Here is a 24360-nt window from a genome sequence, read left to right on the forward strand (position 1 = left end):
TCAAATAGATCCCATGAGTTGTAATTTTTTATAAAGATAATTGTAAAATTGTAATCTATTTGAAAGCTATTTTAGATATTATAAATATGTTTTTTTTTTAAAGTTGAATAGTAGAATTTTTATAGCTCCAACAAATCAAAAAATTTGATGGCTAAAATCATCTTTTAATTATAAATTATTATTATTATTTTTAAATAGAAAGAAAACAATTATAAAGCATAAGTTAAATGAAAGCACAACTAAAAAGTAATGCAATTGTGTGAACTTAAAGTTGTTTAAATTATTTTATTTTATAATACAATTTCTATATTTATTTATTTTTGCTTCATTTTACATTACATTTCATTTGTGATGTCTCTTTCAGTTACAAAACCAGGAGTAAATTCATAACATTGTCAGGGTTCTAAGTGTAATTTCTCTCAATAAGCATGCTTGTATTTCCTAGTAATAGAGCTATCAAAAATGGGTCACAGGTCGGGTTCGGATCCAACCCGAAATTGACCCGATACTGTTCAACCCGACCCGCTTCGGGTTCGGGTCAACCCAAACCAGACCCGCTTCGCGTATATTTCATTAATTTTTTTTATGGTTTTCCGAACCCGAACCCGACTCGCTTCGGGTATTTTTTATTTAATTTAATTTATTTAAATCTAAATCAAATTAAGGAAAGATTTACTTCAATTAATTTAAAATAAATCAAGATTAATTTAATTTGGACAACAATGTTTATAATTTTTTGAAATATCATTTACTTATTTCATAAAAATCCTTTAAAATCCTCTTAAATTAATTAAATCCGGGTCAAACCGGGTTGATTTCGGGTTTCCAGGTCAACCCGACCCGGTTTTACAAACGGGTCGAAATCCCTTACCCGAACCCGACCCGGTTCGGGTTCGGGTTGACCCGAACCCAAAATTTTCGGGTTGGGTTCGGGTAGGGTTTTCGGGTCGGGTCAAATATTGACATCTCTACCTAGTATGGAGTGTGAACACCATTTGGAAGTTTGGTGCCTTTAGCTACCAATGCTTGCTAATCTTTCATTCTCTTAAACCTTTTTTTTAAGTTCCTATGGTCCCCTCTTTTCATGTAGCTTTCATGGCATCGAAAATGCAAGATAGCACACATGACTAGTCCAAATTCCTCCCTAAATTTCTTCATATTCTTGTAAGCCTCAATATAGTATTAGGTTTGTTTCAATTATTAAAATAATTTCTTACGATTACAACAACAAAATCATCAAGCCTTTATTTTACTATGTGAAGTCTGCTACATGAATCCTTTTTCTCCATTGTGACCTATTAAAAATTAAATTCTCATTTAAATCTAATAAAGATGGGTTGGATTCGGCTATCCTGTCAGGAGTCGAATTCTCATTTAAATTTAATAGATAGTTATTTCTGATATTTTTCTAGCTAAGTCTTTTTAGATATAACTCTGTCTTTCTTAACATAGGTCAAATCCAATGCATCTGCTCTCCTAATCAGGTCATTGGAAGGTCAACATTTTATGTGTTCAAACTATCCAAGGTGATTATTTCTGATCTTATTTGTCACTAGAGCTACTCCATCTTTAAGGAAAACAAATAGATATATATCTATAATAATTTGTAATTATTTATATTTCTTAAAACAATTCTACAACAACTTTAGTAAATAGCAGCATCATCATTCACAAATAAAATTTTAATTGTTGAAGATTAACGTTCCAGTCATATAAAAAAAAAGGGTGCTTGTAATTTGTAAAAGGAGAAAACAAACCCTGAGATTCTCTTCACTAATTTAGTGCAGCAATTTTCTCTCACAGACTCAGTAAGTGAAAAACAAACTAGCTTTGGATTGGAAGAACTGCGCTCTTAGAGCTTTTAGAATGGCTGAATGAGAAAAAGGACCTTCTAACCTTACCAGAATTGCCATTGCTGCTTCCCTCACCATTGCTCAAAGCTTGTAAATTTTTGTTATTTTGCAATATCTCCTGAACTGCAATGCAGAGCAATCTATCATTGGAAGAATCCAAAGAGAAAGATCTTCTCATTGGCTGAACTCCAAACTCCCTCCCTTCACCTCTCATGCCAATACACTCATCTCCCATACTTGAAACTTGAGTCATCTTCCTCACAGTCCTCCCTTCAAACCTTCTCTCTGTTCTCCTTGCTTCATCTTCCCTCACTTCAGCTACCAAGCTCTCCCTTTCATCAGAATAATTCTGATTGAAATTACGCTCTGTGATTTCATTTGTGAGTAATGGTGATGTGGTTGTGATTTCTGACCTGCAGATTGGGCAGTTCTTATGTGTCTGAAGCCATGTATCTATGCAATCGATATGGAACACATGAAAGCAATTGGGGAGCATTCTTATCCTTTCTTCTTCTTGGAATTCATTCAGACACACTGAACATTCATGGAAGGAGCACTGAACCCGACCTCTTTGATATCGAAAGTTCGGTATCGACTGAATTGCGCCTTCTTCGAGCCCATGGGCGTCCATGATGGCCGAGTAGAAGGCGAAAAGGTCGCCGCCACCGCCGCCATCGCGGCGGTGGCGGCGACCAGAGCGAGAGATGTCGAAGATGATTCTAAAGTGCTGCCAATTTAGGCAGCACTTGGTTACAAAGACATAGTAGCTAAAGAGGATAATGGCTGTGGCAATAATTCCTATAACTGAGATAGCCAGTATGGGAAAGCTGGACTCTGAAGAGTCTGGTTGTGTTTCTTGAGGCATGGAAGGTGTAGAAATTGTTAAGTATAATGGTAATGAAAATGAGGAGGAATGCACTGAGATCAGGAGATCTTAGTGAAAGACAGAGAAGAGAAAGAGCTGGGTCAGGTTTTGAAAAGAGAGCACATGTGGAAGCAATAGGAGAGATAGTTGTACAAAAAAAAAAAAAAGGGAGGCCATGAGAAGACAGGAGGAGAGGAAAAGAGGTAAAGAAGATTGGAAATGGAAGCTCCAGTAAACATAAAAAAGAATTCTTTATTCCTATCTTCTTCACCTGAGGACATGAGAAGGTGACTCATTAATGTGTGATTCAAACTTTGGTTTTTTTTTTAATTGGTTTGTGTCTAAGCAGTGAGGTGACATGTAATGCTGGTGTTGAAGTGTTGTATTTGTCATACTGTTGATGGAAAAATATGGGTAGCACAAGTAAATATGCAATGGGTGCTTTATATTTCATGTTATTTTACTGTGTACTATCAGAGAAATTAAGAGAGATAATATACCATGCATGATAAAGATATTAGCTCATTTTCTTATATTTATCTACCTCCATTTCTTAGGATGTGTTTTACATATCAAATTTAGGGTTTATTTTTGATAGCTTTCTCAGATACCTTTGTTTTTCAGATAAATCAGAGCACGCCACGTCACCTCCTTGATGTGTACTCGCTGTGTACTGAGTGGTGTGGCGCATTCTGATTCACCTCCGAACACAGAGCTACATCCGGTGCCCGCACAGAATAATTCCTCCTCAGTATGTGCCAACCTTCACATACAACAACAACAAGCCTTTATCCCACTACCTTCACATGCTAAACCTAAATCTTATAATAGTCGCCACACCCTGAATTAAACTTCTATCATTTTTCCTCATTTTTTAATATTGTTTGAATAATGTTGAGTTTCATTCAATTTTTTTATCATAATCTTTCCTCAAAAAAAAAAATCCCCAACATTTGGTATCACCAGATCCACTTCATATCTCTCATTTTATTTCCAACTCTTCTTCATTCTTCTCTTAACATTTACAAGATTGTGTAATAAATATAATTTTACTTCACTGTCAAATTGTCAGTATATATATTTTTTTAAATTATCTTTGGCTTTCCTACCTCATAACTTTCCTCCACATAAAAGCTAGAAGGCTACAATGGGTGATGCTTCACAGGGCAATTGCCAATAAAGGGAAATGAAGTGAGGGTAAAAGTTAGCTTGGTGTGTCTTTTGATAGCAATAGGGTGGTGGGGGTTGAGATGGGCCAAGTGACATGATGGGTTAGGATCCATCTGGCAGACATGAACTGTAACTCAGAGATGGATACACTTGAGTCTCATCAATGAACATTGAAAGCCTTTAGAGAAAGAATCTAAAGCCTAAGTTCTTAGGCATTGTAGGAAAGTACCCATTAATTCCACTGCCCTTCTTTCTAACCTTTTACCTCAATGACTGCCCTCAACATGTCTTTGTGGAAAAATTATTCTATGCGGATGTCAAATGTCGTCTGACAGAATGCGCCATGTTACCCCTTCTCTCAGTACCGCAGTTCGGTATCGCTGATGTGGTTTGACCTGATTTTTCTCCGAATATAGAGCTGCATCCGGCGTCCGCACAGAATAATTTCTAGTCTTTGTGGTCCTTTCTTGGCTCATTGTCTATTTACCTTCTCTTTCTTTTTACTGATTTAGGCTTTTTTCAATAGAGAGAGAGAGTGTGTGTGTGTGTGTGAGAGAGAGAGAGAGAGAGAGAGAGAGAGAGAGAGAGAGAGAGAGAAGGAAGATGCTCTTTATATGACTAGGTTAACTTGCATGGAGCTTGATGCAAGACCTAGTTGTACCTAATGAGCTATTGTAGGTGGAGGGAGGGGGGAGCAAGGTATTGAGTTGAGTTAAGTTAGATTGGCTCAAATTAAAATTAAATATTTTTATTTTTAACTCAATATAAAATCAAAAATATATTAAATTAATATTTATTTTTAATTAATGTTATGATTAGATATATAATTATGATTATATATATTATGTGTTTGCTAATATTTATTTATATAATTTTCATGAAATCCTCACTTTGAATTTATATTACTTTAACCTCCTTAGCTTCAAATTTTGATAAAACACTTTTGATTTGGTAGAGTGCTCTGTCTCACGTTTATCTTCCAATTTAGTACAATTACTATTAGCAAAATCTTTAGGATTATTGGACGATGGTTAAATGTTTATTTTTGAGGTCTCCCGCTATGCCATGGATCTGTTTGGCATATGAGTATAATTTTGCACTCATTATCTTCTTCTGAGTCAAATGTCAATAGATTTACGTCATTATAACACTCAACAACCAATAAGTCTCACTATCATTTTTACTAAAGAATATCAAAAAGTGTTATTCCTTTGAGAATTTCAATTACTTTATCAATTTCAGTTAATAAAAAATGATGCACATGAGATAACTAAGTGGGTGTGGCTAAATACATTGGATTACAAGCAGAGGAGAGTGCAGTTTCTTGGCCATTTAGGGACATGGATGAACAACAACAGTGCCTTTGTGGAAAAGGACAGCTACAGTGTTCAACTTAATGAGGTTTATTAGTTGGGTAAATTTAACTTTGCATGACTTATTATGATAGTTGTAATGGGATAAATATTTATATTGTGTATTTTCTCGGAGAACTATATCTTCTTTATGGATGAAATTATTCTGATAATATTCACGGATTGTTTATTGAAGTTCATCAAAATGAAATTATTTAGACAAATTTTGAACTAGCTTCTAATAAGATTCAAATTGATTTGAACTAAGCTTCCAATAAATTTCAAAATAAACTAGGATTCTTCTCTACTCGAACAAGGTTCAATAGAATAAGGCTCGAAAGAATACTTGAACAAAGTCAAGTAAGATTGTAAATATTCAAATAAGTTTCAACTTTCAAGCATGATTCGAAGAAGGTTCAAATAGGGTTAAAAGAATACTCAAACATTATTCGATCAAAGTTTGAAAAATGATCTAATATTATTTGAATAAGGATTGATATTAGTTCGAACAAAGCTCAAATCACATTTGAATATTGTTCGAGCATGATTCAAACAAACTATAATCTTAGTTCGAACACGGCTCAAATGGATTATTTATTAAATTATATCTATGTTTCAATTTAACCATTTAACTAGAGTTTATCAATAAACAGCATAAAGAAATCTGTTTTTATTTGTCTTATTCGAAGCCTCATATCATAGGATCCTTACACTTTACTTAAAACATATAAAATTATGTAATGAGCACATATTCCAGGAAGTAATTAAAATTTTACATTTGAAATTAATACAAGGTAAAAGAGAACAATATGTTATAACTCATATAAAGAATATATATGCATCAATGTCTATAATGATTATCTGTATTAATTTATTCTTATATAATTCATCAGTTACAATATTAGTAACAATCAATAATATTAATGCTAGTAACAATATTAGTATCATAATTAATAATGTTAAAAAATTTTAATGACAATAGACAATATTAGTGTCAGTTATAATATCAATACAATGTTTGTAGTAGTGTCATTATCAATATTCATATATTCAATGAGTGTATATTAAGGATATTTTACTTTTACACTTATAACTCACATTCAGTCGCCCCTTATAACTCTCAATAAATATACTCCTTATAACTCCAATCAATCTCTAGCTCCTTATAACTTACAATCTGTAAATCAAGTGGATCACTAGGATGTCACGTGGGGTTATCATATTGTGTATTTGATATCATTAGTACTTTATTTAAAATACAATAAAATCATATTAAATCATTCAAAATGATCAAATCTATAACATATTCAAACTTGTATAATGAAAGCTTATGAAATCAAGAGTAATATAATTTCTTGTAGATTTTTTAGAGATAAAATTTAACATATTCAAACTTGTACGGTGAAAGCTTATGAAATCAGGAGTAATACAATTTTTTGTAGATTTTTGAGAGATAAAAAATTAAAAATCATAAAAATCAAAATCATTGAAAATATAAGAGATTGGCCACTTTCAATGAATAAAATAAAATTTGTAACATAAATGACTAACAAATATGATCCAAAAACTTTTCTCTCTCCTCTCTCTTCTTCCCATCTTTAATTTCTTCCGAGCCAAACAACCAATTAAGGGAGTCATTGTGATGAGGCAGGGATATATATATATATATATACAAATATATATTATTCATAGCCTAATGCTACAACGCTTACCAGATCAGCGCCAAAATGCTATATTTCAACATTTTCATATTTTTCAAATAAATTTATTTTACATGTTTGAGTTATTACACATACAACAAGCATTTTCGTAGGCAGTGAAACCTCATATATTATCTAATAAACTATGTTCCCATTCATTAAAAAAGTATGAAATTAGCATTATTCCAATACATCATGAACTTCTTGTCATCTCTAATAACATACATAAGCACTTGTTTAGGCAACCTAAACAAGTCCTGTATCTTCAACTTTTTAAATGCATAAATTATTGCACTATAGTCTTGATCAAATATTTCACCTAAGATAATAATGCCTGGCCTATGGCTCTTTAGGTGGTGCCAAATCAGCTCCCTTGTTATGTAATATAAAGCATTCGTGTGCTATGAAAGAACATTAAAATTACATTGAATGTAGTGGGTGTGTTGCAAAAATTAAAGCATTTATCTGTAACAAAAATGACTAATTTTATGTAATATTAAACATTTCATAATTTTTTTTAAATTTTAACTAAGTTACTAACGAGCTCGGCTCGATAAGGGCCTAAACTCGATTCGACTCGACTCGTTTGCACCTCTAATTACATATAATAGTAAGAGATGGGTTAAATCCTCCTACATCTTGTCATGCTAAGTCATTGAAAGAATGATACAATAAATGATAAGGACCTACATATTATCCTTCTTCTCATTCACAATATCTTCCCCAACTTGTACATGAATGGGTGAGTTAGAAGCAAGTTTAATAGATTCTATATGTTCCATGCACCTCATTTAGTTTAGCTAATTGTGTCATCTAAGTCAATTAGGTCTTAAGTATGTTTAATAATGTAATTATATAACACTTAGTGAAATTGAGCATAATTATAATTTTATTATATTCATTTAGATGTTTACTTTAAGTTTCATATATATAATAAAATATTATATTAAAATGAATTAATTATTAATTATATAAAAATAAGGGCAACAAGCATGTATCATTTGTTCGATCCAAACTTGGCATAATAAGGCTTGCCTACTAGCTATTGAATCGCCATTCGCCATTGATGATATATCAATAAAAGTCATATATAAAGATTTTGATTTTATTTGGGACTGTTTTTTTACTGCTTCTTAAAACAACTTTTTAATACAAAAATTAATTTTTTGTACTAAAAATTTGATTTATGAAACAGTTAAAATTTTTGTACAAAGAACGTTTCAACTCAAGAATTCTCCCCAAGAAATCCATACAATGTAACCGACCAAAATATTATGGCATAAATTTGTAAATTCAATGAATATTTCATTCGAAGATGTAAAACCTCTACCAGAGTTACTAAACAAAAATTATAGGGAGGCATGAAAACAAAGAACAACAAATGCTAACAAAAAGGTTTAAAAGCTATGAATGATGTATAGGAACAAATTAAGAGATGATTATGGCTCCATCCACGACGACCGATGCAATTAACACACATATTTGGGCCAAATTGTCATTCAACTTTCATCTTTTTATCATTCTAGCAGGTTCAATATATAAATTATACGATTCCTCTCAAGTAATATATTGTAAATCAACACACTTAAAATTAAAAGTTAAAGCTTCATAATCATATTATATCCATTAGAATGTTTTGAATTTTAACATTCCAAAGAAAAAAAATTTGATTAAATAATCACTTAAAAGAAAATTCTCAATTAACTATATTGATTAGAGACATCCAAAAAAATAATGAGAATGAGATTTATTATTTAGAAAATAAATAAAATAAATTCTACCAATATTAATTGCCCTAATTTAAAGGTTAAATATCATTTATGCAAATTTAAAAAATTATATAAGTTATGAATAAAGTATTTAAGAGATAATTATTCATGTCAAATAATTGAGTTAAAAATAGCTCAATAAATATTATTTTTATCTTCCAATAGGATGAAGGTCTCTTTGCCCTTTGAATCATTCAGAGTTAAAAATATTATAGTAAATAATCTTTTTAATTTCCACTACAAAGAACCCTCTTTTAACGGCACGTCCTATTCGCGACCAAAGAAGACGACCATCAACTTCATATTTGTACTAATCATCCATTCATGCTAGGCTGTGTTAACTTCACACACGACCGTCCGCATACTCAGATTTCTGAACCAATCGCATTTCCTTGTTTAGCTTCTCATGGTCGATCACTTGTATCGCATAGAAAGTTTATGCGCTCCACCGCTGTAATAAGCTGTCCTTCTGTCTCAGCATCTTCTTGCCAACTTTCTGTGTTCAGCTTCATCCGCTCGAAGTCAATCGAACATCGTAGGAGAGAGGGAGAGGGAGAGGGAGAGGGGGAGGGGGAGGGAGAGGGAGAAACCTCTTACTCCGAGGATTGCTAGGATTGAAAGGAAACAAGGTACGGGAAAGAGAGGAGAGAGGCGGAGAGGGATGTTATTTCAAGAGATCGTGGTGTTGGCTAGGTCAAGAATTGTTGGGGAGCGAAGTTTCCGTTATTTACCTTGCAATCCTCGCTTTTAACCCCGCAGAGGCCTTGGTACTAAGTCCGATCGATTTCCTAGAATAGAAGAAAAGGGCTTGTTTTGGTTTGGTTTAGTTTGGTTTGTGTTTTAGGGTTTGGAGAGGGGAGGATAGTGATTGATGGATAGTGGTCTTGTGGATGATATCATACGGCGGCTGCTGGAGGTGAGAGGGAAGCCAGGAAAGCAGGTGCAGCTCTCGGAGGCGGAGATTCGCCAGCTCTGTGTTGTGTCACGTGATATCTTTCTGCAGCAACCCAATCTGCTCGAGCTTGAGGCTCCCATTAAAATTTGCGGTTGGATGCTCTTCAATCGCACTTCTTGTGAAGTATTTGTGCTTGTTTTTATACTCTTTATATTTCAGTTTTGGTAACGGCGGTGTTGGTGATGTGGGCATTGCATGGTAGAGATCATTTGTTCTATTTCTTTCTTGAAGATGGGTGATCTTCCTCTTGGAAGAAATATAATTTTTTAAAAAAATTAGTTCTTTGTTAAATTTCTTATAATGTTTGTGCTTTATGCTCGGTTCCCCTTTGGAGTAAACCCTCCTAATGCTTTAATATGGCACTTTATGCATCCACAACTTGTGATTGTCCACATGTAGAGTTAATTGAAGATGTAATGATCGAGATGAACACATTTATCGGTTGTTTGGTTGTTTCATTCCCGAATGGCTTGTAAACAATCATTCTTAGGTTGTTTCAATCATGTTTGCATCTATAGGAATGTGTTTGCACTAAAGTTAAGAACTGCAATGAGTGGTGCATTTAGGATTTTTGAGCCTCATCTGCTTTGGGGATTTGAATATAGTGTCAAGACTCAAGAGGTTATTTATATATTCACAAATATTAAGTTATCCATGTAGTTTGTATTAGAATTTGCATCTCATGGATATATTTACCTTTATATTCATTTCTTTATCTGGTTTAAATTACCCGTTATTTTAGTTGATTCAATGTCATCCGCTGAAGTTCATATCGGTTTTCTGTTATTTTGTACTTACATTAACATGCAGATCTTGTCTTTCAGCACCTAAACCATTAAAATGTTTGTGAATCTATTCATTTTGATATTCATATTTTCTATTAAGTGTGTTAATTAAACCTTTGTTGGGAGATATAGTGTGTGCTTATGGAAGAAATCATTTGTCACTGAGTAGTTTCAGTCAACATTACTAGAAAAGATGATGGAGCCCCGATATATCGTACAAGAACCTGCGCTCAGCTAACATTAATAAAAAAGATGATGGAACCGATGTATATCTATCCAAAACCTGTAACAAAAACATGACAAATGTTTATTGGTGGATTTTTAGGTTAATAGAAGATCCATAGATTTGATGGCACTCCTTTCATCATGCTTTACTTAAAATTAAAAAAAAAAAAGAGAGAGCTAATTGACAAATAAAACTCAATGACATGTCCTAACCTTCGAAGTAAATCTACTGCTAACAAGGCCTGATGAAAAGGCGTTGCTTATTTGTAAAATCCTCAAGAAATGGATGGATGCCCAAAATAAATTCTCATAATCAGTGAGTGTTCTTCTTTTTGCAGGATTAGGACATTAATTTCACATTGTAAGTTTTCTAGGCACAATGAAGTAAAATTAATATTGTTTCGGGTCTATGATGTTTAATTGGATAATGTAATTTTTGTGTTTTGGAAGATAAGTAGGAAAATTACCAAAACAAATTTGTCAAGTTCGAAAGAAACTTATATTTTAACCTTTTGGTGCTTAAACTCTCCTTTTTTTATCTCACTACGTATGATGTTGATAGGAAACACTTGTAGATCTCAAGTATTTCCTATAAATCTTCGGAAAACAACGAGCTCTCTACCAAAATCCACACAAAACCACAAAAACAGTAGATAATTTGTATTATTTGATAAAAGGAAAATGGAAAATAGCAAGATACAATTGATCCTCTATTCAAGAGGAGGATCGATCTCTCCCAAATCTCTAGACGCCGCTAGAGCCCAAAGGAAAAAAAACTAAATCTAAGAGATCTCAAATTTCTGCCAAATTCAAGATGCCCTAACCCTAGGAAAACAAAGTATTTAATACATACAATCAAAAGGAAATCCCTAAACAATCCCTACATTCAAATTTTACTCCCAAATCCCTCTAAAATCCTTCCTAAAATGCTTCGTTAGCTCCTACGGTGTGTGCGGCTAAAGCAGGAGGTGGAGGCTTTCTGCCTCATTCGCACATGGGCTGGTCCCGCGTGGACCGATCTAACAATGCTCCCCTCCCAAAGATCCACCTTGTCCTCAAGATAGAGATATTGATGTAGGACTACAATGCTTGAAGTGATTTTTATAAGAGCTTGCACAATTTATTAATTAGAGAAATAATAATTAGAACTTATTAGCAAATAAAACGACGAAATAAAATGTAAGAGTGGTCACTTCCGTTTAGGCTAAGTTGCAAAATAAGAACTTTGAATCATCAAAAGAATATAGGAAATCAACAACATGCAAATATAATAGCTTTCAACGAAAATCCCTAATCTAACAATAATATTAGAAATAAATGAATCGCACTCAATCCCTACGTTTACTAAGCTCGACAGAGTTAGACGAATACGATCTTCTTGACTAGAATTAAATCACAAGAAATATGATTAGACTAAAGAAATACAAGAGGAGGAAGAGTGGAAGACCTCTGTCAAGGCTCGGATGTAATCCTCCACTATACGGTACCAAGTTGCTCTTCCATGGCCTCTACTAAAGTGTCCAAGATGCACTCTACGTACTCTTCTATGGTGTTTTCGATGCGCGGGTTGACGTTGAAGAAGGTCGAGTACAAGATGCAAACAAATCCCTGCTCGTCGTAGTGAGGCTGTAGTCAAGATCTGGATCGGCCATTCATGTATGCTAGACGACAATCGCTTTCGAAGATCACTAGCAACTTTGAACTCCGTTAAAGAGAAAGAAGTTTCTCTTAAACTTGAAGTTGGAAAGATGAAGTATGGTCGGCCAAGGGAGGAGGGTTTGGAACTCGGCCCATCGACCGTGGCGTGCATTTAACTTCTTTTGGGAGTTGATATAACGGAGAGCTTCTTGATCCGAGAAAATGACGAACTCTTGCGGGAGCAAGTAGTGTCACCAATAACGAAGAGATTGAATCACAACGTAAAACTCTTTGTCATACATGGAATAACGCTTCCGAATATAATTTAGTTTTTTACTGAAATAGACTACGGTGACCTTCCTGGGAGAGGACTCCAATTCTGACCCCCGAAGCGTTGCAAGTTACTTCGAAGACTTTGGAGAAATCAGGAAGTCTCGTCACTGGGACTTCCACCATTTTTTGCTTAATCTCATCAAAAGCATTGGTGGCCACCGGGGTCCAGTGGAATCACACTTCTTTAAGCTATCAGTGATATGAGATACGATAGTGCTAATACTTCGAATGAATCTTCTATAGAAGGTGGTTAATCCATGGAAGCTGCAGACTTCCCAGATGTTCTGAGGGACAGACCATTCAATAATGGCCCTCACCTTCTCGAGGTCTGCAAAAACCTCATTGGGCTGAAACTATGAAGCCCAAAAAGATGACGCAATCTACAAGGAATGTACATTTCTTGGGATTGGCACAAAGTTGCTCCTTAAGACCTCACAAACTTGCCTTAAGTGATCCAAGTGTTGGGTAATCGACTAACTGTAAATAAGAATATCATCAAAGTAGACGACGACAAACTTTACCATAAACGGGTGCAACACTTGAGTCATGATCCTCATGAAGGTACTCGGGGCGTTACTTAACCCAAAAGACATGACTAATCACTCGTAGAGACCATCTTTGGTCTTGAAAGCCGTTTTCCACTCATCTCCGGGTCGGATCCGGATTTGGTGGTATCCACTTTTGAGATCAATTTTGGATAATAGAGTGGCACCCATCATCATATCGAGCATATCGTCCAGTCTCGGAATAGGGAAACGATATTTGATGGTGATTTTGTTGATAGCACGGCTATCAACACACATTCTCCAAGATGCGTCCTTCTTCGGAGTAAGAAGGGCTGGCACCGCGCAGGACTAAGACTCTCCTTAATGAAACATCGTTGCAGTAACTCATCGACCTGCTTTTTAAGCTCGACATGTTCCGTGGGGTTCATTCCATAGTATGGCAGGTTCGGGAGGGAGGCTCCATGGGCGAAGTCTATGGCATGCTGAATGTCTCTAAGTAGGGGTAACTGATCTGGGAGATCATCGGGGAAGACATCAACATACTGTCCCATAATGAGTTGGACTTCCAGAGGAATAGGTTCGTGAGATTCGACGGGAATCTCACGACCCACTAAGTCGTATAGAGGTGCGCCTTGAGCAACCACAACGTCCAGAACCTTGGTGGTGACTAGGTTCGATCCTTTCTTGGACTTAATAGGGTCGGATTTTGTGTCGTCCGTAACCCGGGACTGCGATGACAAAAGCTTAATCTTTTTGCCCGCATGTTCGAACACGCAGGTGTTCGAACGCCTAAAAATGTGGACATCGTTATCATAGATCCAAGGGCGACCCAAAAGGATTTGTCCAACATTCATAATCAATACATCGCACCAAACGTTCTCCTTGTAGTTGGCAAAGGAGATAGGTACGATGCTTCGTTCTTTCACCTCCAAGGCAGTGGAGTTGATCCACGCTACCTTATACGGATTGGGGTGATGAACGACAGAAAGACCCAACTTGGATACCATGCTAGAAGAAACAACATTTATGAAACTACCAATATCCACGATGACCTTACAGTTCTTGTCTTTGATTTTGGTGTAGGTGTAGAAAATCGCAGTCCTACGCCAGTCATCAGTGGGTGTCGGGTGTGATAGCGCACATCTCACCACACAGAGGGTAGAGGTATCCAGTTTCTGAGGCAATGGAGGACCGTAGTGTCGTCATCCTCCTCGAAGAACTTGCCTTCATCCTCGACCTGGTGGATATGATCAACCTCGGGCTCGAGATCGTCCTCAGTATCTCTTCAATGATCGAGACTTTATAGGGACTGGAGCACTAAGAAGCGATATGCCCATACCCTTGGCATCGAAAGCACTTGGTCCCGGGACTGAATCAAGGGGTATCCGGGGTGGGAGGTTTATTCCCAAAATCAGATCAAGGTGCAGGACCCGTGGGTGGTTTGGTCGTGCTCCCATAAGTGGGTCGGGCAGCAGAAGTGTGAGGAGTGGAACTACCGGATGGTCTGTATGAGGTCCTAGAGTCATGTGAACGGCTCGGGTGTTGGGAACGGGTCTCCTCTAAATCAAGTACTAGGATGTAGGCATTCTCCAGGGTAGTGACGTTCGGGGCAAACAGCTCATTGCAAAGATCCTCTTCCAACCTGGTCCGAAACATAGACAAGATCTGCGCGAGGGTGGTAGAGATCTCCCCCTTGCAACGAATCAGGAAGTCATCAAAGGAAGCGATGTACTCATTAACTGGTTTGTTGCCTTGAGTCAGCATATTCCACTTATCCAATAGTCAGGGAGAAGTACGAGGGAGGCAAGTACTTCTGCTTGAGTTCCCGCTTCATTTATGACTAATCAGTGATGGGATAATCGTTCATAGCTTCCCTATGGCTCTCTAAGTTGGCCCAAAACTGGCTCGCCCTACCCGTGAGTTTCATCTCCGCAAAACTGACCTTCCTAGCCTCAGAGATATTATACCACTTAAAGAAACTGTCCATACCTTTGACCCAGTCCAGGAAGAGCTGGGGATCAAGAGTGTCATCAAAGGTAGGAGCATCAACTTTAATATTTTTCATGAGTGGTATATCAGGATCATGAAGTGGGTCATGCCAATTATTTTTCTTTCACCTGTTTCTACCCAAAACATGGGTTTTCTACACTTCCTTCCATAAAGAGCTTCATATGACATCATTCCAATGCTAGATTGAAAATTATTATTGTATTTAAATTCAATTAAATGTATATTGGTCTCCCAAATTTCACCAAATTTCAAGACACATTGCCACAGTAAATCTTCTAAAATTTAAATTGCCTTTTATGATTGCCCATCTGTCTAAGAGTGGAATGCAGTGCTGAAAGTCAATGTGGTACCTATAGCTTCTTGAATCTTCTTTCACAATCTAGAAGTGAATCGACATATATATATCAGACTATTAGTTTTGGAATTCCATGCAATATCACAATTTCATCAACATATATATTTGCCAATTTTTTCGCTGAATCTGTTTATTTGATTGATAAGAATTTAGCTGATTTGGTTAATCTATCTATAACAACCCATACAACATCTCAACTTTGCCTTGACCTAGGTAATCCATTGCAATTTCTTCTCATTTTCATTCAGGTATTGGTAAAGGCTGCAATTGACCATTTGGCTTTTGATGTTTGACTTTAATCATTTGACATGGAATACATTTCGCTACAAATTCTGCAATACTTGTTTTCAATCCTGGCCATCAAAATAACCCCCTCAGCTCTTGATACATCTTTGTGCTGCCTAGATGAATTTCATAATTAGAGAGGTGAAAATTTCTTCTCTTAAATTATGAACATTTGGAATATCAATCATGCCTTTATATTTCAACAGTCCTTCATCACCCAATATAAAATTTTCCACCTATCATGTTTGCATTTTATAATTTCTTGAAACTTTACATTTTGAGATAGAATTTCTTATTCTATCATTTAATGTAGATTGAATCACCAGATGATTTAACATCATAACTTCAATATCTTTCTGATTAATCACTTAAATTTCTAATCTTTTCATATCTCTAATTATATAACTTCTACTGAGTACTCAACAAATTTGAACACTCAAAAATCTTCCTTCTTAATGCATATGCAACTACATTTTTCTTTCTAGGATGATGTTGTATATCAAAGTAATAATCTTTAATGAGTTCTAACCATCGTCTCTGCTTTAGATTTAACTCTTTCTGATTAAAAATATAATTAAATTTTTTTTTGGCCTGTGAAGACTTCGCACTTCCTGTGGTAGCTCTTATTGATGAAAAAATGCTACTAGAATGAAAACATAAAAATAAAAAAATGCAAAGCGAGTTGCGACGACGAATGTTACTAGAATGAAATGAACAAAAACATAAAATTATAAATATGAAAACCAAATTATAGATTGTGATTTTCAAATACAATAGTCATCATTTCAAAAAACAAAGTTGAACATTAAAACGAGCTTTTGCATTGGACTGAGAAATTTGCATATGGACAAGAACGTAACTCTTTAACTCAAACAAAATATGCAAGACTTTTCAAAATTTTGGAGTGAATTAGAATTTGATTAAAACGAGTAAATACGAGGATGACCCCTATTTATAACAAAAAAATTGGGAGAAATGATTCCCATTATGAAACTCATTTATTGGAATTTAAAAGTTTTGATATTTATTATTTATATCACACTATATCATATCATGTCCACTCATAAGGAGAGAAATGATTCTCTCTGTGAAGCCCCTCTCGTTAAAATGCAAAAATCATGATGTGTTGAAACATGTGATAAAATTTTAACTCGTGTTACTTGCCACTGGATCTGAAATGCATACTTGCAAGCAAATATAAGACACTCCTTAAAAAATCAAAAGTGAAAATTTGTGGGCAATCTAAATGACAATATTCACCTAAACAATCAAATTTTGGTTACTTTTTATAATTATGTCTAAGCATTGAGGCATCTTAGCTTGCAAATATATCGTGGAAGTGCATCATATAATTATAGTAAAAAGTACACTGTAAATGCATCAAAAAGCACTCAAATGCATTGTACAATTGTACGAAAAAGTTTGTAAATAGACCATGTAAATGCATTGAAGAGCGTGCAAATCATTTGAAAACATGTCAAATTGCCCAAATCAGCTCGTCTGAATGTGTTATGATAAATATGATAATCTCTTATACTTAAGATCAAAGAATGTTACGTGGATTAAAAACAAGTTGAATTCAAATTTCCTACACTCCAAGAATCATGTCACTACTTTGAAAATAGCATATAATATATATAATTTTTTAAATTGCTCTCTCTCTCTTTTCAAGATTAAAAAAATCATTTATATGCTGCATGATATTTTCAAACAAGTTGCTCTTCCAATATAGAGTTGGGTTGTAAGTTCCTTGATTTGAAATTCATTCCTTTGAGCCCCCAGAAGAGAAGAGTTTATATAACTTGTGCTTTCTCATGAATACTCATGCAATCAATCCAAAGCATTTGTGATTAAACTGATGGTTTTAAATTCATACTCTCGGTGCAATCATGTCAATTTTGCAATTAAACACTCAACTTAGATCTCCCAAAGAAAATTTAATATATGTTTGCATGGCCTTCAAAAGGATTTATATAGCCGACCCCACATACTAGGATAAAGGCTTGATGTTGTTGTTGTATGGCTTTCAAAAGCCTTTAACAAAAAGTTTATATTCGAAATGTAAGCTCTTGAGGCAATCTTGCCTATGTGTGGTGGCTCGTAAGTTCAGCGCTTGGATAGACCTAATCCTCCATATACAAGAGGTAGAGTCGACATGATATGTAACATAATAAATGTTTTAAAAAATTGAATAGTGCAAGCCAATGAACGCATTCCTTTGCAAGTAAACATGTAGATTTGACATTTTAATACCTCTTTAATGGGCATGATTATCACATATCATTATCAAAGGGGTTCGTTTTTAGAAAAAAGAGAGGAAAATTTTGAGTATAAAATGATGCAAACTATTATACTCTGATGATGTCTGTATTGAAAGTAAATTTCAATTAGAGGGGATGCTATCATAATGCCCCCAATTTCCAAAGAAAATTATTGGGTATCCTCTAATGGGTGGTTTTACAATCAAATGATACCATTAGATAATGATTATGAACCTATGTTCATAAATTATGGTTAAAGACCATTAGGTTACAGTTATGACCAAACCCTGCAAGTTCCCCAATAGCTTAACCCCCTATGTTGTGTATCATATGATATACTTAATATGACACAATGCCTTATGTTAGTTTTAGATTTACTTAAAATTCTGTTTAGACACCCATTGGACGACACAAGTCAGGCTACTCATTAGAATTCTTCTATTATGTGACCCAACAACTATCTCTGCTAACTAAATAAGTTAGGGTCCACAACAAGTTAGGAGGACGGAACTATAAGATCTTGATCGAATTCGTTATCATTCCTCCATTATTTACTCTTAAGTTAAATGTGATAAATTTTCTCAATATATAATCAAATTGCTGCTACTATATGCTATATGTTTAGCATCTAACTAGTTTTAATTAAAAGCTCTCTCTGGTTACTGGGAGGGGTAATTAGCTATAGGGGATTGCGTGTATGAGAAATCCAAACTAGATCTTAAAGTCCTCGCAACATTTGGGCAAAATCTTCTAGTGTTGTCTTATTTACTATTCAATCTACCTTCTAAAATTTTTATCTGGAACCAAACTCTCTCAATATAGTTGGGTGTGAATTTTTGGAGCCCACACTAATCTATGGTATGTTGAAAACGTTAGTTGTGTGAGGGAGTTCAAGATGACTCGCCTTTATGTTTTGGTTAGGCATCTATTTCTTTTCTTGTTTAGTTTTGTAGAATTTTGTGGAAGGATGAATTGATTAAATGGAGTGTGAAGCTATAAAATTATGCAATATATTTACAATTGTTCATGTTCAACTTTCTTCCGGGTAGTTCAATATAATTTTCTTCTGAAAGCAACTATACAGCGTTATAGTGTTGAGTATTCAACTTTGGGTATGTTATTCCAGGCAAGGAATGCCATTGGAATTAGTTCAGGATTGGACAAGTGAGATTATTTCTCTTTGATGTCATTGCGTGATATTAGAAAGAGGTTTTATCTGTAAATTTCTTGGAATCCCTTGCTCAACTTGAACATGTGCCTGTTCTCCGCACTGTTTATGATGGTTTCTGGTTGTACACAGGTGACATTCATGGCCAGTACTCTGATCTGTTGCGGCTCTTTGAATATGGAGGTCTTCCTCCTGCAGCTAATTACCTCTTCTTGGGGGATTATGTAGACAGAGGGAAGCAGAGTCTTGAAACAATATGCCTCCTTTTAGCCTACAAAATCAAGTACCCAGAAAACTTTTTTCTTTTGAGAGGGAACCATGAATGTGCTTCGATAAACCGCATTTATGGGTTTTATGATGAATGTAAACGCAGATTCAATGTGAGGATTTGGAAAGTCTTCACAGATTGCTTTAACTGCCTTCCTGTGGCAGCTCTTATTGATGAAAAGATCCTCTGTATGCATGGAGGTCTATCTCCAGACTTGCATAGTTTGGATCAAATAAGAAACCTAGCACGGCCAACAGATGTTCCTGATACTGGTTTACTCTGTGATCTTCTCTGGTCTGATCCTAGTAAAGATGTTCAAGGTTGGGGAATGAATGATAGGGGCGTTTCCTATACCTTTGGTGCTGACAAGGTGTCTGAGTTCCTTCAAAAGCATGATCTAGATCTTATATGTCGTGCTCACCAGGTCAGGGATTATCTAAATCTAGTTCTTTGCTCTTGTGTTGGTGTTAATGGATTCTTATTTTGGTTTTCAGGTTGTTGAAGATGGTTATGAGTTCTTTGCTGATAGGCAACTGGTTACAATATTCTCAGCACCAAATTACTGCGGTGAATTTGACAATGCTGGTGCTATGATGAGCGTGGATGACACTCTGATGTGTTCCTTCCAGATATTAAAGCCTGCAGAAAAGAAAAAGTTAAATTTTGGAAGTACAACAACTAGTAAATTGGGCACACCTCAACCAGGAGTAAAGGTGCGTACAGCTCTCAGATTTGTTGTTGAACATTAATTTATTAAAGCACTCAATTTATACCTGAATGGAGAATGAGGATTCATAAAGCCCCACCTTTAAAAAGCAAGGATAAGGCAGATGATGATGTACTAATTTTCAAATCCAAATATTTTATGTCTTCGTTGTTATTTGTGGACTCGAATTTCTCTTCATCAATTTTATGAACAGAAGAATACGGCCTGATCACAGCACTTTCAAATTTATTTATTTTGTTTTGGTGGCCTTGACATTGGAAGAGATCAGATTGTGATCTAGAAAAATCTGTTCATGATTAATTCCTTAGCTTTGCCTTTTTTATGGATGATGATGAAACATGAACCTTAACTTCGTACTTTCATCCTTTTTAGAAATTTAATATTGATGTCATTTTATAAAGGTAGACCGTACAACTATGTGCAGCTGGTGCTAAAATGTTTTTTTTTTAAGTAGTTTATTAGTCATACATAAAAGTTGTGTGAGAGGGTAATAGAATGTAGACTAAAACATCTGTATTGATATCAAAGCATTAATTTGATTTTATGCTGTGAAGATCCATTATAAATGCAAATTTTTGGTTTAAGATAACTAATGGAAATATAGAGAGCAAAGAAATGGGGTTCCATAAGATTTTTATTAGTGCTGAGAAGGCAAACGATCTATTATCATGTTAATTTGATCTCATTGAGTGAAAAATGTGTGTATAAATGGTGTGGAAGTTGTTAATGATATATTTGATGGTGCAATATTGATTATCATTTTAAGTAGTTGTGAAGTGATCAATGAGTTATTGTTCATGGTAGGTTTTAATCAAAGATCTTTGTTACATTATGGTAAGTTTATTAAAAATATTTTTGCTGCAAAATGGATTACTTCCGTAAGTAGTCAGTGTAATGACCAAGTTGATCATTAGTTACTTTTTTATTGTTTATTAAGGATATTCAGAGTGATTTACCTTGGTGTATGCTTTTCCCTCTTGACATAGTTATAATAAGAGAGGGTCCCTACTAGATGCGTGGAAAGTTAAATAATGGAGAAGGTGCTTAAAGGATAAATGGGTTAGAATTAGTAGAGCAATTGAATATATATATATATATATATATATATATATATTAGTGTTGTGCTAATACTAATGATTAATTAATTCTCCAGAATTAATTAGTTTATTTGGGTCGGGCTTAGAGGGTGCTTAATATCCTTTTAGCCCATAAAATTATTTTTTTAAGGCCAGTAACTAAAATTCCAATATTCAATTTTGACTTTGCTCGTTATGAGGCTCAATTACTCAAAAGTGCGAATGAAACGATAAGCTTAAGTAATCTGATAAGTGTAATAAGCTTAAGTAACTTGCTCAAAGTAAAATCTAAGTGTGATAAGCTTAATTAACTTGCTCAAAGTAAAATCTAAGCGTGATAAGCTTAAGTAACTTGATTATAACATGCGTAAGAATTAGGATATAATTTTAGAGTAAATGTTGGTTGTTTAAAATAGAGAAATGCTTTACAAGTACTATGCCACTAGAGAATTTTATAAAATTGCAATTATGTTAGCTATGTTATACAAAATTTGAATGTTAAGCAATGAAGAGTTATTCGTAGATAAGTTGTGCTTGTTAGAAATGAGAACTTATAAGTTAAATGTGTGGCAAAACTAAAATGGATAAATTAAGATAATTCTATTTGAGGAAAGGTGAGACTAGCATCTTTGAAGATAATGTGGTAAAAATTGGCATAGGTGATTTGACCGTGTTAAACAAGATGGCTAAATAAAATTGAAGTTGAAGGGTTAAAAAGAAAAAATGGTTGACTGAAAGTAACTTCAGTGGTTTTGCAAAAGATATGTGCAAAATAAATTTTACAACTCATGCAACATTTGCAAAATGAATTGATATTAAGAATTCATGAAGTGGACCCAAATAATTGGGATAATGGCTAGTTCATTGAACAACAAAACTGGATTTGGATGCTGGGGTGATTTGAGCTTGCTTTTGTGTCTGAGAGGAATTATTTTCCTACCTGTATAAGTTCATATAATACTTTACTGCTTTGCAAGATGTCTCATAGGAAGATATCTCATCCACTAAAAGCAACAAGGATATGTTTCGGTACAATGTTTGGGGCAGCTAAAGCTTTATTAGTAATGGAATTTAGTGTAGAGATAATATTAATATTCATACTTGAAATCCTTGTTACTTCTGAATGCTTCCTTCACCTCGGTCTTTCACGTCTCTGCCATGATGGCAAAACACCCACAAAAAGGTGCACCACACTTCATGGAATCATTGACCTGTAGAAATTCTCCAAAATGCAGTTTCTAAGGCAAGGTTGGGTCTTTTGCCTTCGTAAGCCACAAAAAGTAGGCTTGTGTTTTGATACCTGAAGGACCACCTTTTTCTTCTACCTTACCTTGGTATCCTTTCACAAAGTGCACCATTCTGATGTAACTGGAAACTGGTATGTTCTTTTAGTTTTGTTTCAATGTCGATTGTAGCATAGCTATATGATACAACCCCAATGGTGGGATCATACACAACTTAAAAAATTAGGTGAGGTGAGAGAGAATAAAACAATACATATAGGAGCTATTTCATTGTATTCATCGCTTGCCCTATTACCCTTAATGGAGAGTATTTATGGAATCATAAAAACTCATTAACTACCTATGAAGCACTTAATACTAATCATCTACTTATGAAGCATCAAGACCCACAATGACCTACTAACCCAATACCAAACTACCCATTACAATTGTTAACCTTATCACTTTCTCTCCTAGTGTGAAATGTTATAAAGAAGTAATATATTTACCTTAGCCTCAGATGCCCGCAAGCTATACAATGGAGAGGAGCTTGTTCAGAAAGTCAACTCATTTACTCTTTTTTCCTGAATGTAGAAAGCATACAACAACAACAACAACATCAAGCCTATCCCACTATGTGGGGTCGGCTACATGAATTCTTTTTCTCCATTGTGTCATGTTAAAAGTCAAATTCTCATTTAAATCTAATATAGAAAGATCATTTGTATTCTTAATTCATCTTTTGAGATATTTTCTAAATCTTGCAGGATCTACTTATTTTCCCCTTATCATGTAGTAGAATTTCATATATTGCTGAATGCACAAGTAAAATTGTACTTCACTCTAATTTTGGCTGATTTGATTGCAGTCTTTTCTTGGGGCAAAAGTTTGAGGGCTATTCTTCACACGATGGAGATCGCCGCTTCGATGCCTTAAGAGATTTCTTTTTGGATGCAATGTGGGGTTTGATATATGATAGTACATAGTGATTACAGCACAATTCAGGGATTAAACGATTGAGCCTTGAACATCTGAAAAATCATGAGCTGAAGCTTCTTCGGAGGTAAATTACTGAAGATGTTATTACTCCAATTTTCAGTGTAATAATAAGCAACTTTTTCACTTCTTCCATTTCGCTAGATTTAGCTATTGGTGGTTCCTGTGAATGGCATCTTTTTGCTAATACTGCTATTGTGGTATTCTGTTTTATGAGTGTTTTGTGAGAGAGGCAATTTTTAGCCTGATGGAAGATTGATATGCCCCCTGCCTGTTCTGGCTATTGATTTCTGGTTATAATACTAAGCTGCTGATGAAATCAATTTTTATATTATCAGCTGAAATGCCTTTGAAATATTATTAGAAAAGCTTTTTAGCTTAGAAAATGCATCTAATTTGACTTTTGTTTGTTTTTTTTTCGGGATTTTGAGCCAATTAAGGTAAACTCACACACGCATCATAAATACGAGCTTCGAATCTAAGACAGTAAGACATCTTAGTCAGTAGTCAAAGCTTCCAACTAACAGATTAAGATGAGCAACGTGACTTTGTTTTGTCATTCTGAAATTTCTAAGCATCAGAGAGTATCAGCACAAATAGTAGGGAGAATGGTAGACCTGGAAGTGTTTGGCTCAATTTTTGCACTCATCTTAAGATAAAGATCTAAGGGTTTTAAGGCTCATTCTGACCTCTTTTTTTAATATTTTTTATGTATGATTTTTAGCTAAGTTAGTTTAGTTCTATTCTGCTTTGGCTTAATAATCTTTTTATGATAATTATTAAATTTGTCTTATTAATTAATAATTAGATTTTAGTTGAAATAGTTTTCGTATGATTAAA

At 34.7% G+C, this 24360-nt stretch overlaps 2 protein-coding genes across 2 annotated transcripts; one reads left to right on the plus strand and one right to left on the minus strand.

Annotated features, from left to right (window-relative positions):
* Positions 1–1824: 1824 nt before the first annotated feature.
* On the minus strand, positions 1825–2718 carry LOC110111112 (RING-H2 finger protein ATL16-like). The gene has a single exon (XM_020842837.1). It carries the CDS (start codon positions 2716–2718, stop codon positions 1825–1827), a length of 894 nt encoding a protein of 297 aa, XP_020698496.1.
* A 6508-nt stretch (positions 2719–9226) lies between these two features.
* Positions 9227–23857, plus strand: LOC110111100 (serine/threonine-protein phosphatase PP1-like). The gene is made up of 4 exons (XM_020842816.2): positions 9227–9755; positions 19363–19922; positions 19993–20211; positions 23393–23857. The coding sequence occupies exons 1-4, from the start codon at positions 9581–9583 to the stop codon at positions 23414–23416; spliced, it is 978 nt and encodes a 325-aa protein (XP_020698475.1). The 5' UTR covers positions 9227–9580; the 3' UTR covers positions 23417–23857.
* The last annotated feature ends 503 nt before the right edge of the window (positions 23858–24360 follow it).

The sequence above is a fragment of the Dendrobium catenatum genome, unplaced genomic scaffold, assembly GCF_001605985.2.
Source record: "Dendrobium catenatum unplaced genomic scaffold, ASM160598v2 fragScaff_scaffold_1427, whole genome shotgun sequence".
NCBI classification, from domain to species: domain Eukaryota; kingdom Viridiplantae; phylum Streptophyta; class Magnoliopsida; order Asparagales; family Orchidaceae; genus Dendrobium; species Dendrobium catenatum.

Excerpts from the sequence above, each read along its gene's own strand:
- LOC110111112 (XM_020842837.1), bottom strand. The coding sequence starts at position 2,718 with ATGCCTCAAGAAACACAACCAGACTCTTCAGAGTCCAGCTTTCCCATA.
- LOC110111100 (XM_020842816.2), top strand. The coding sequence starts at position 9,581 with ATGGATAGTGGTCTTGTGGATGATATCATACGGCGGCTGCTGGAGGTG. Across the intron at positions 9,756-19,362 it reads GGCTCCCATTAAAATTTGCG|GTGACATTCATGGCCAGTAC; the intron begins GTTGGATGCTCT and ends GGTTGTACACAG. Across the intron at positions 19,923-19,992 it reads TTATATGTCGTGCTCACCAG|GTTGTTGAAGATGGTTATGA; the intron begins GTCAGGGATTAT and ends TTTGGTTTTCAG.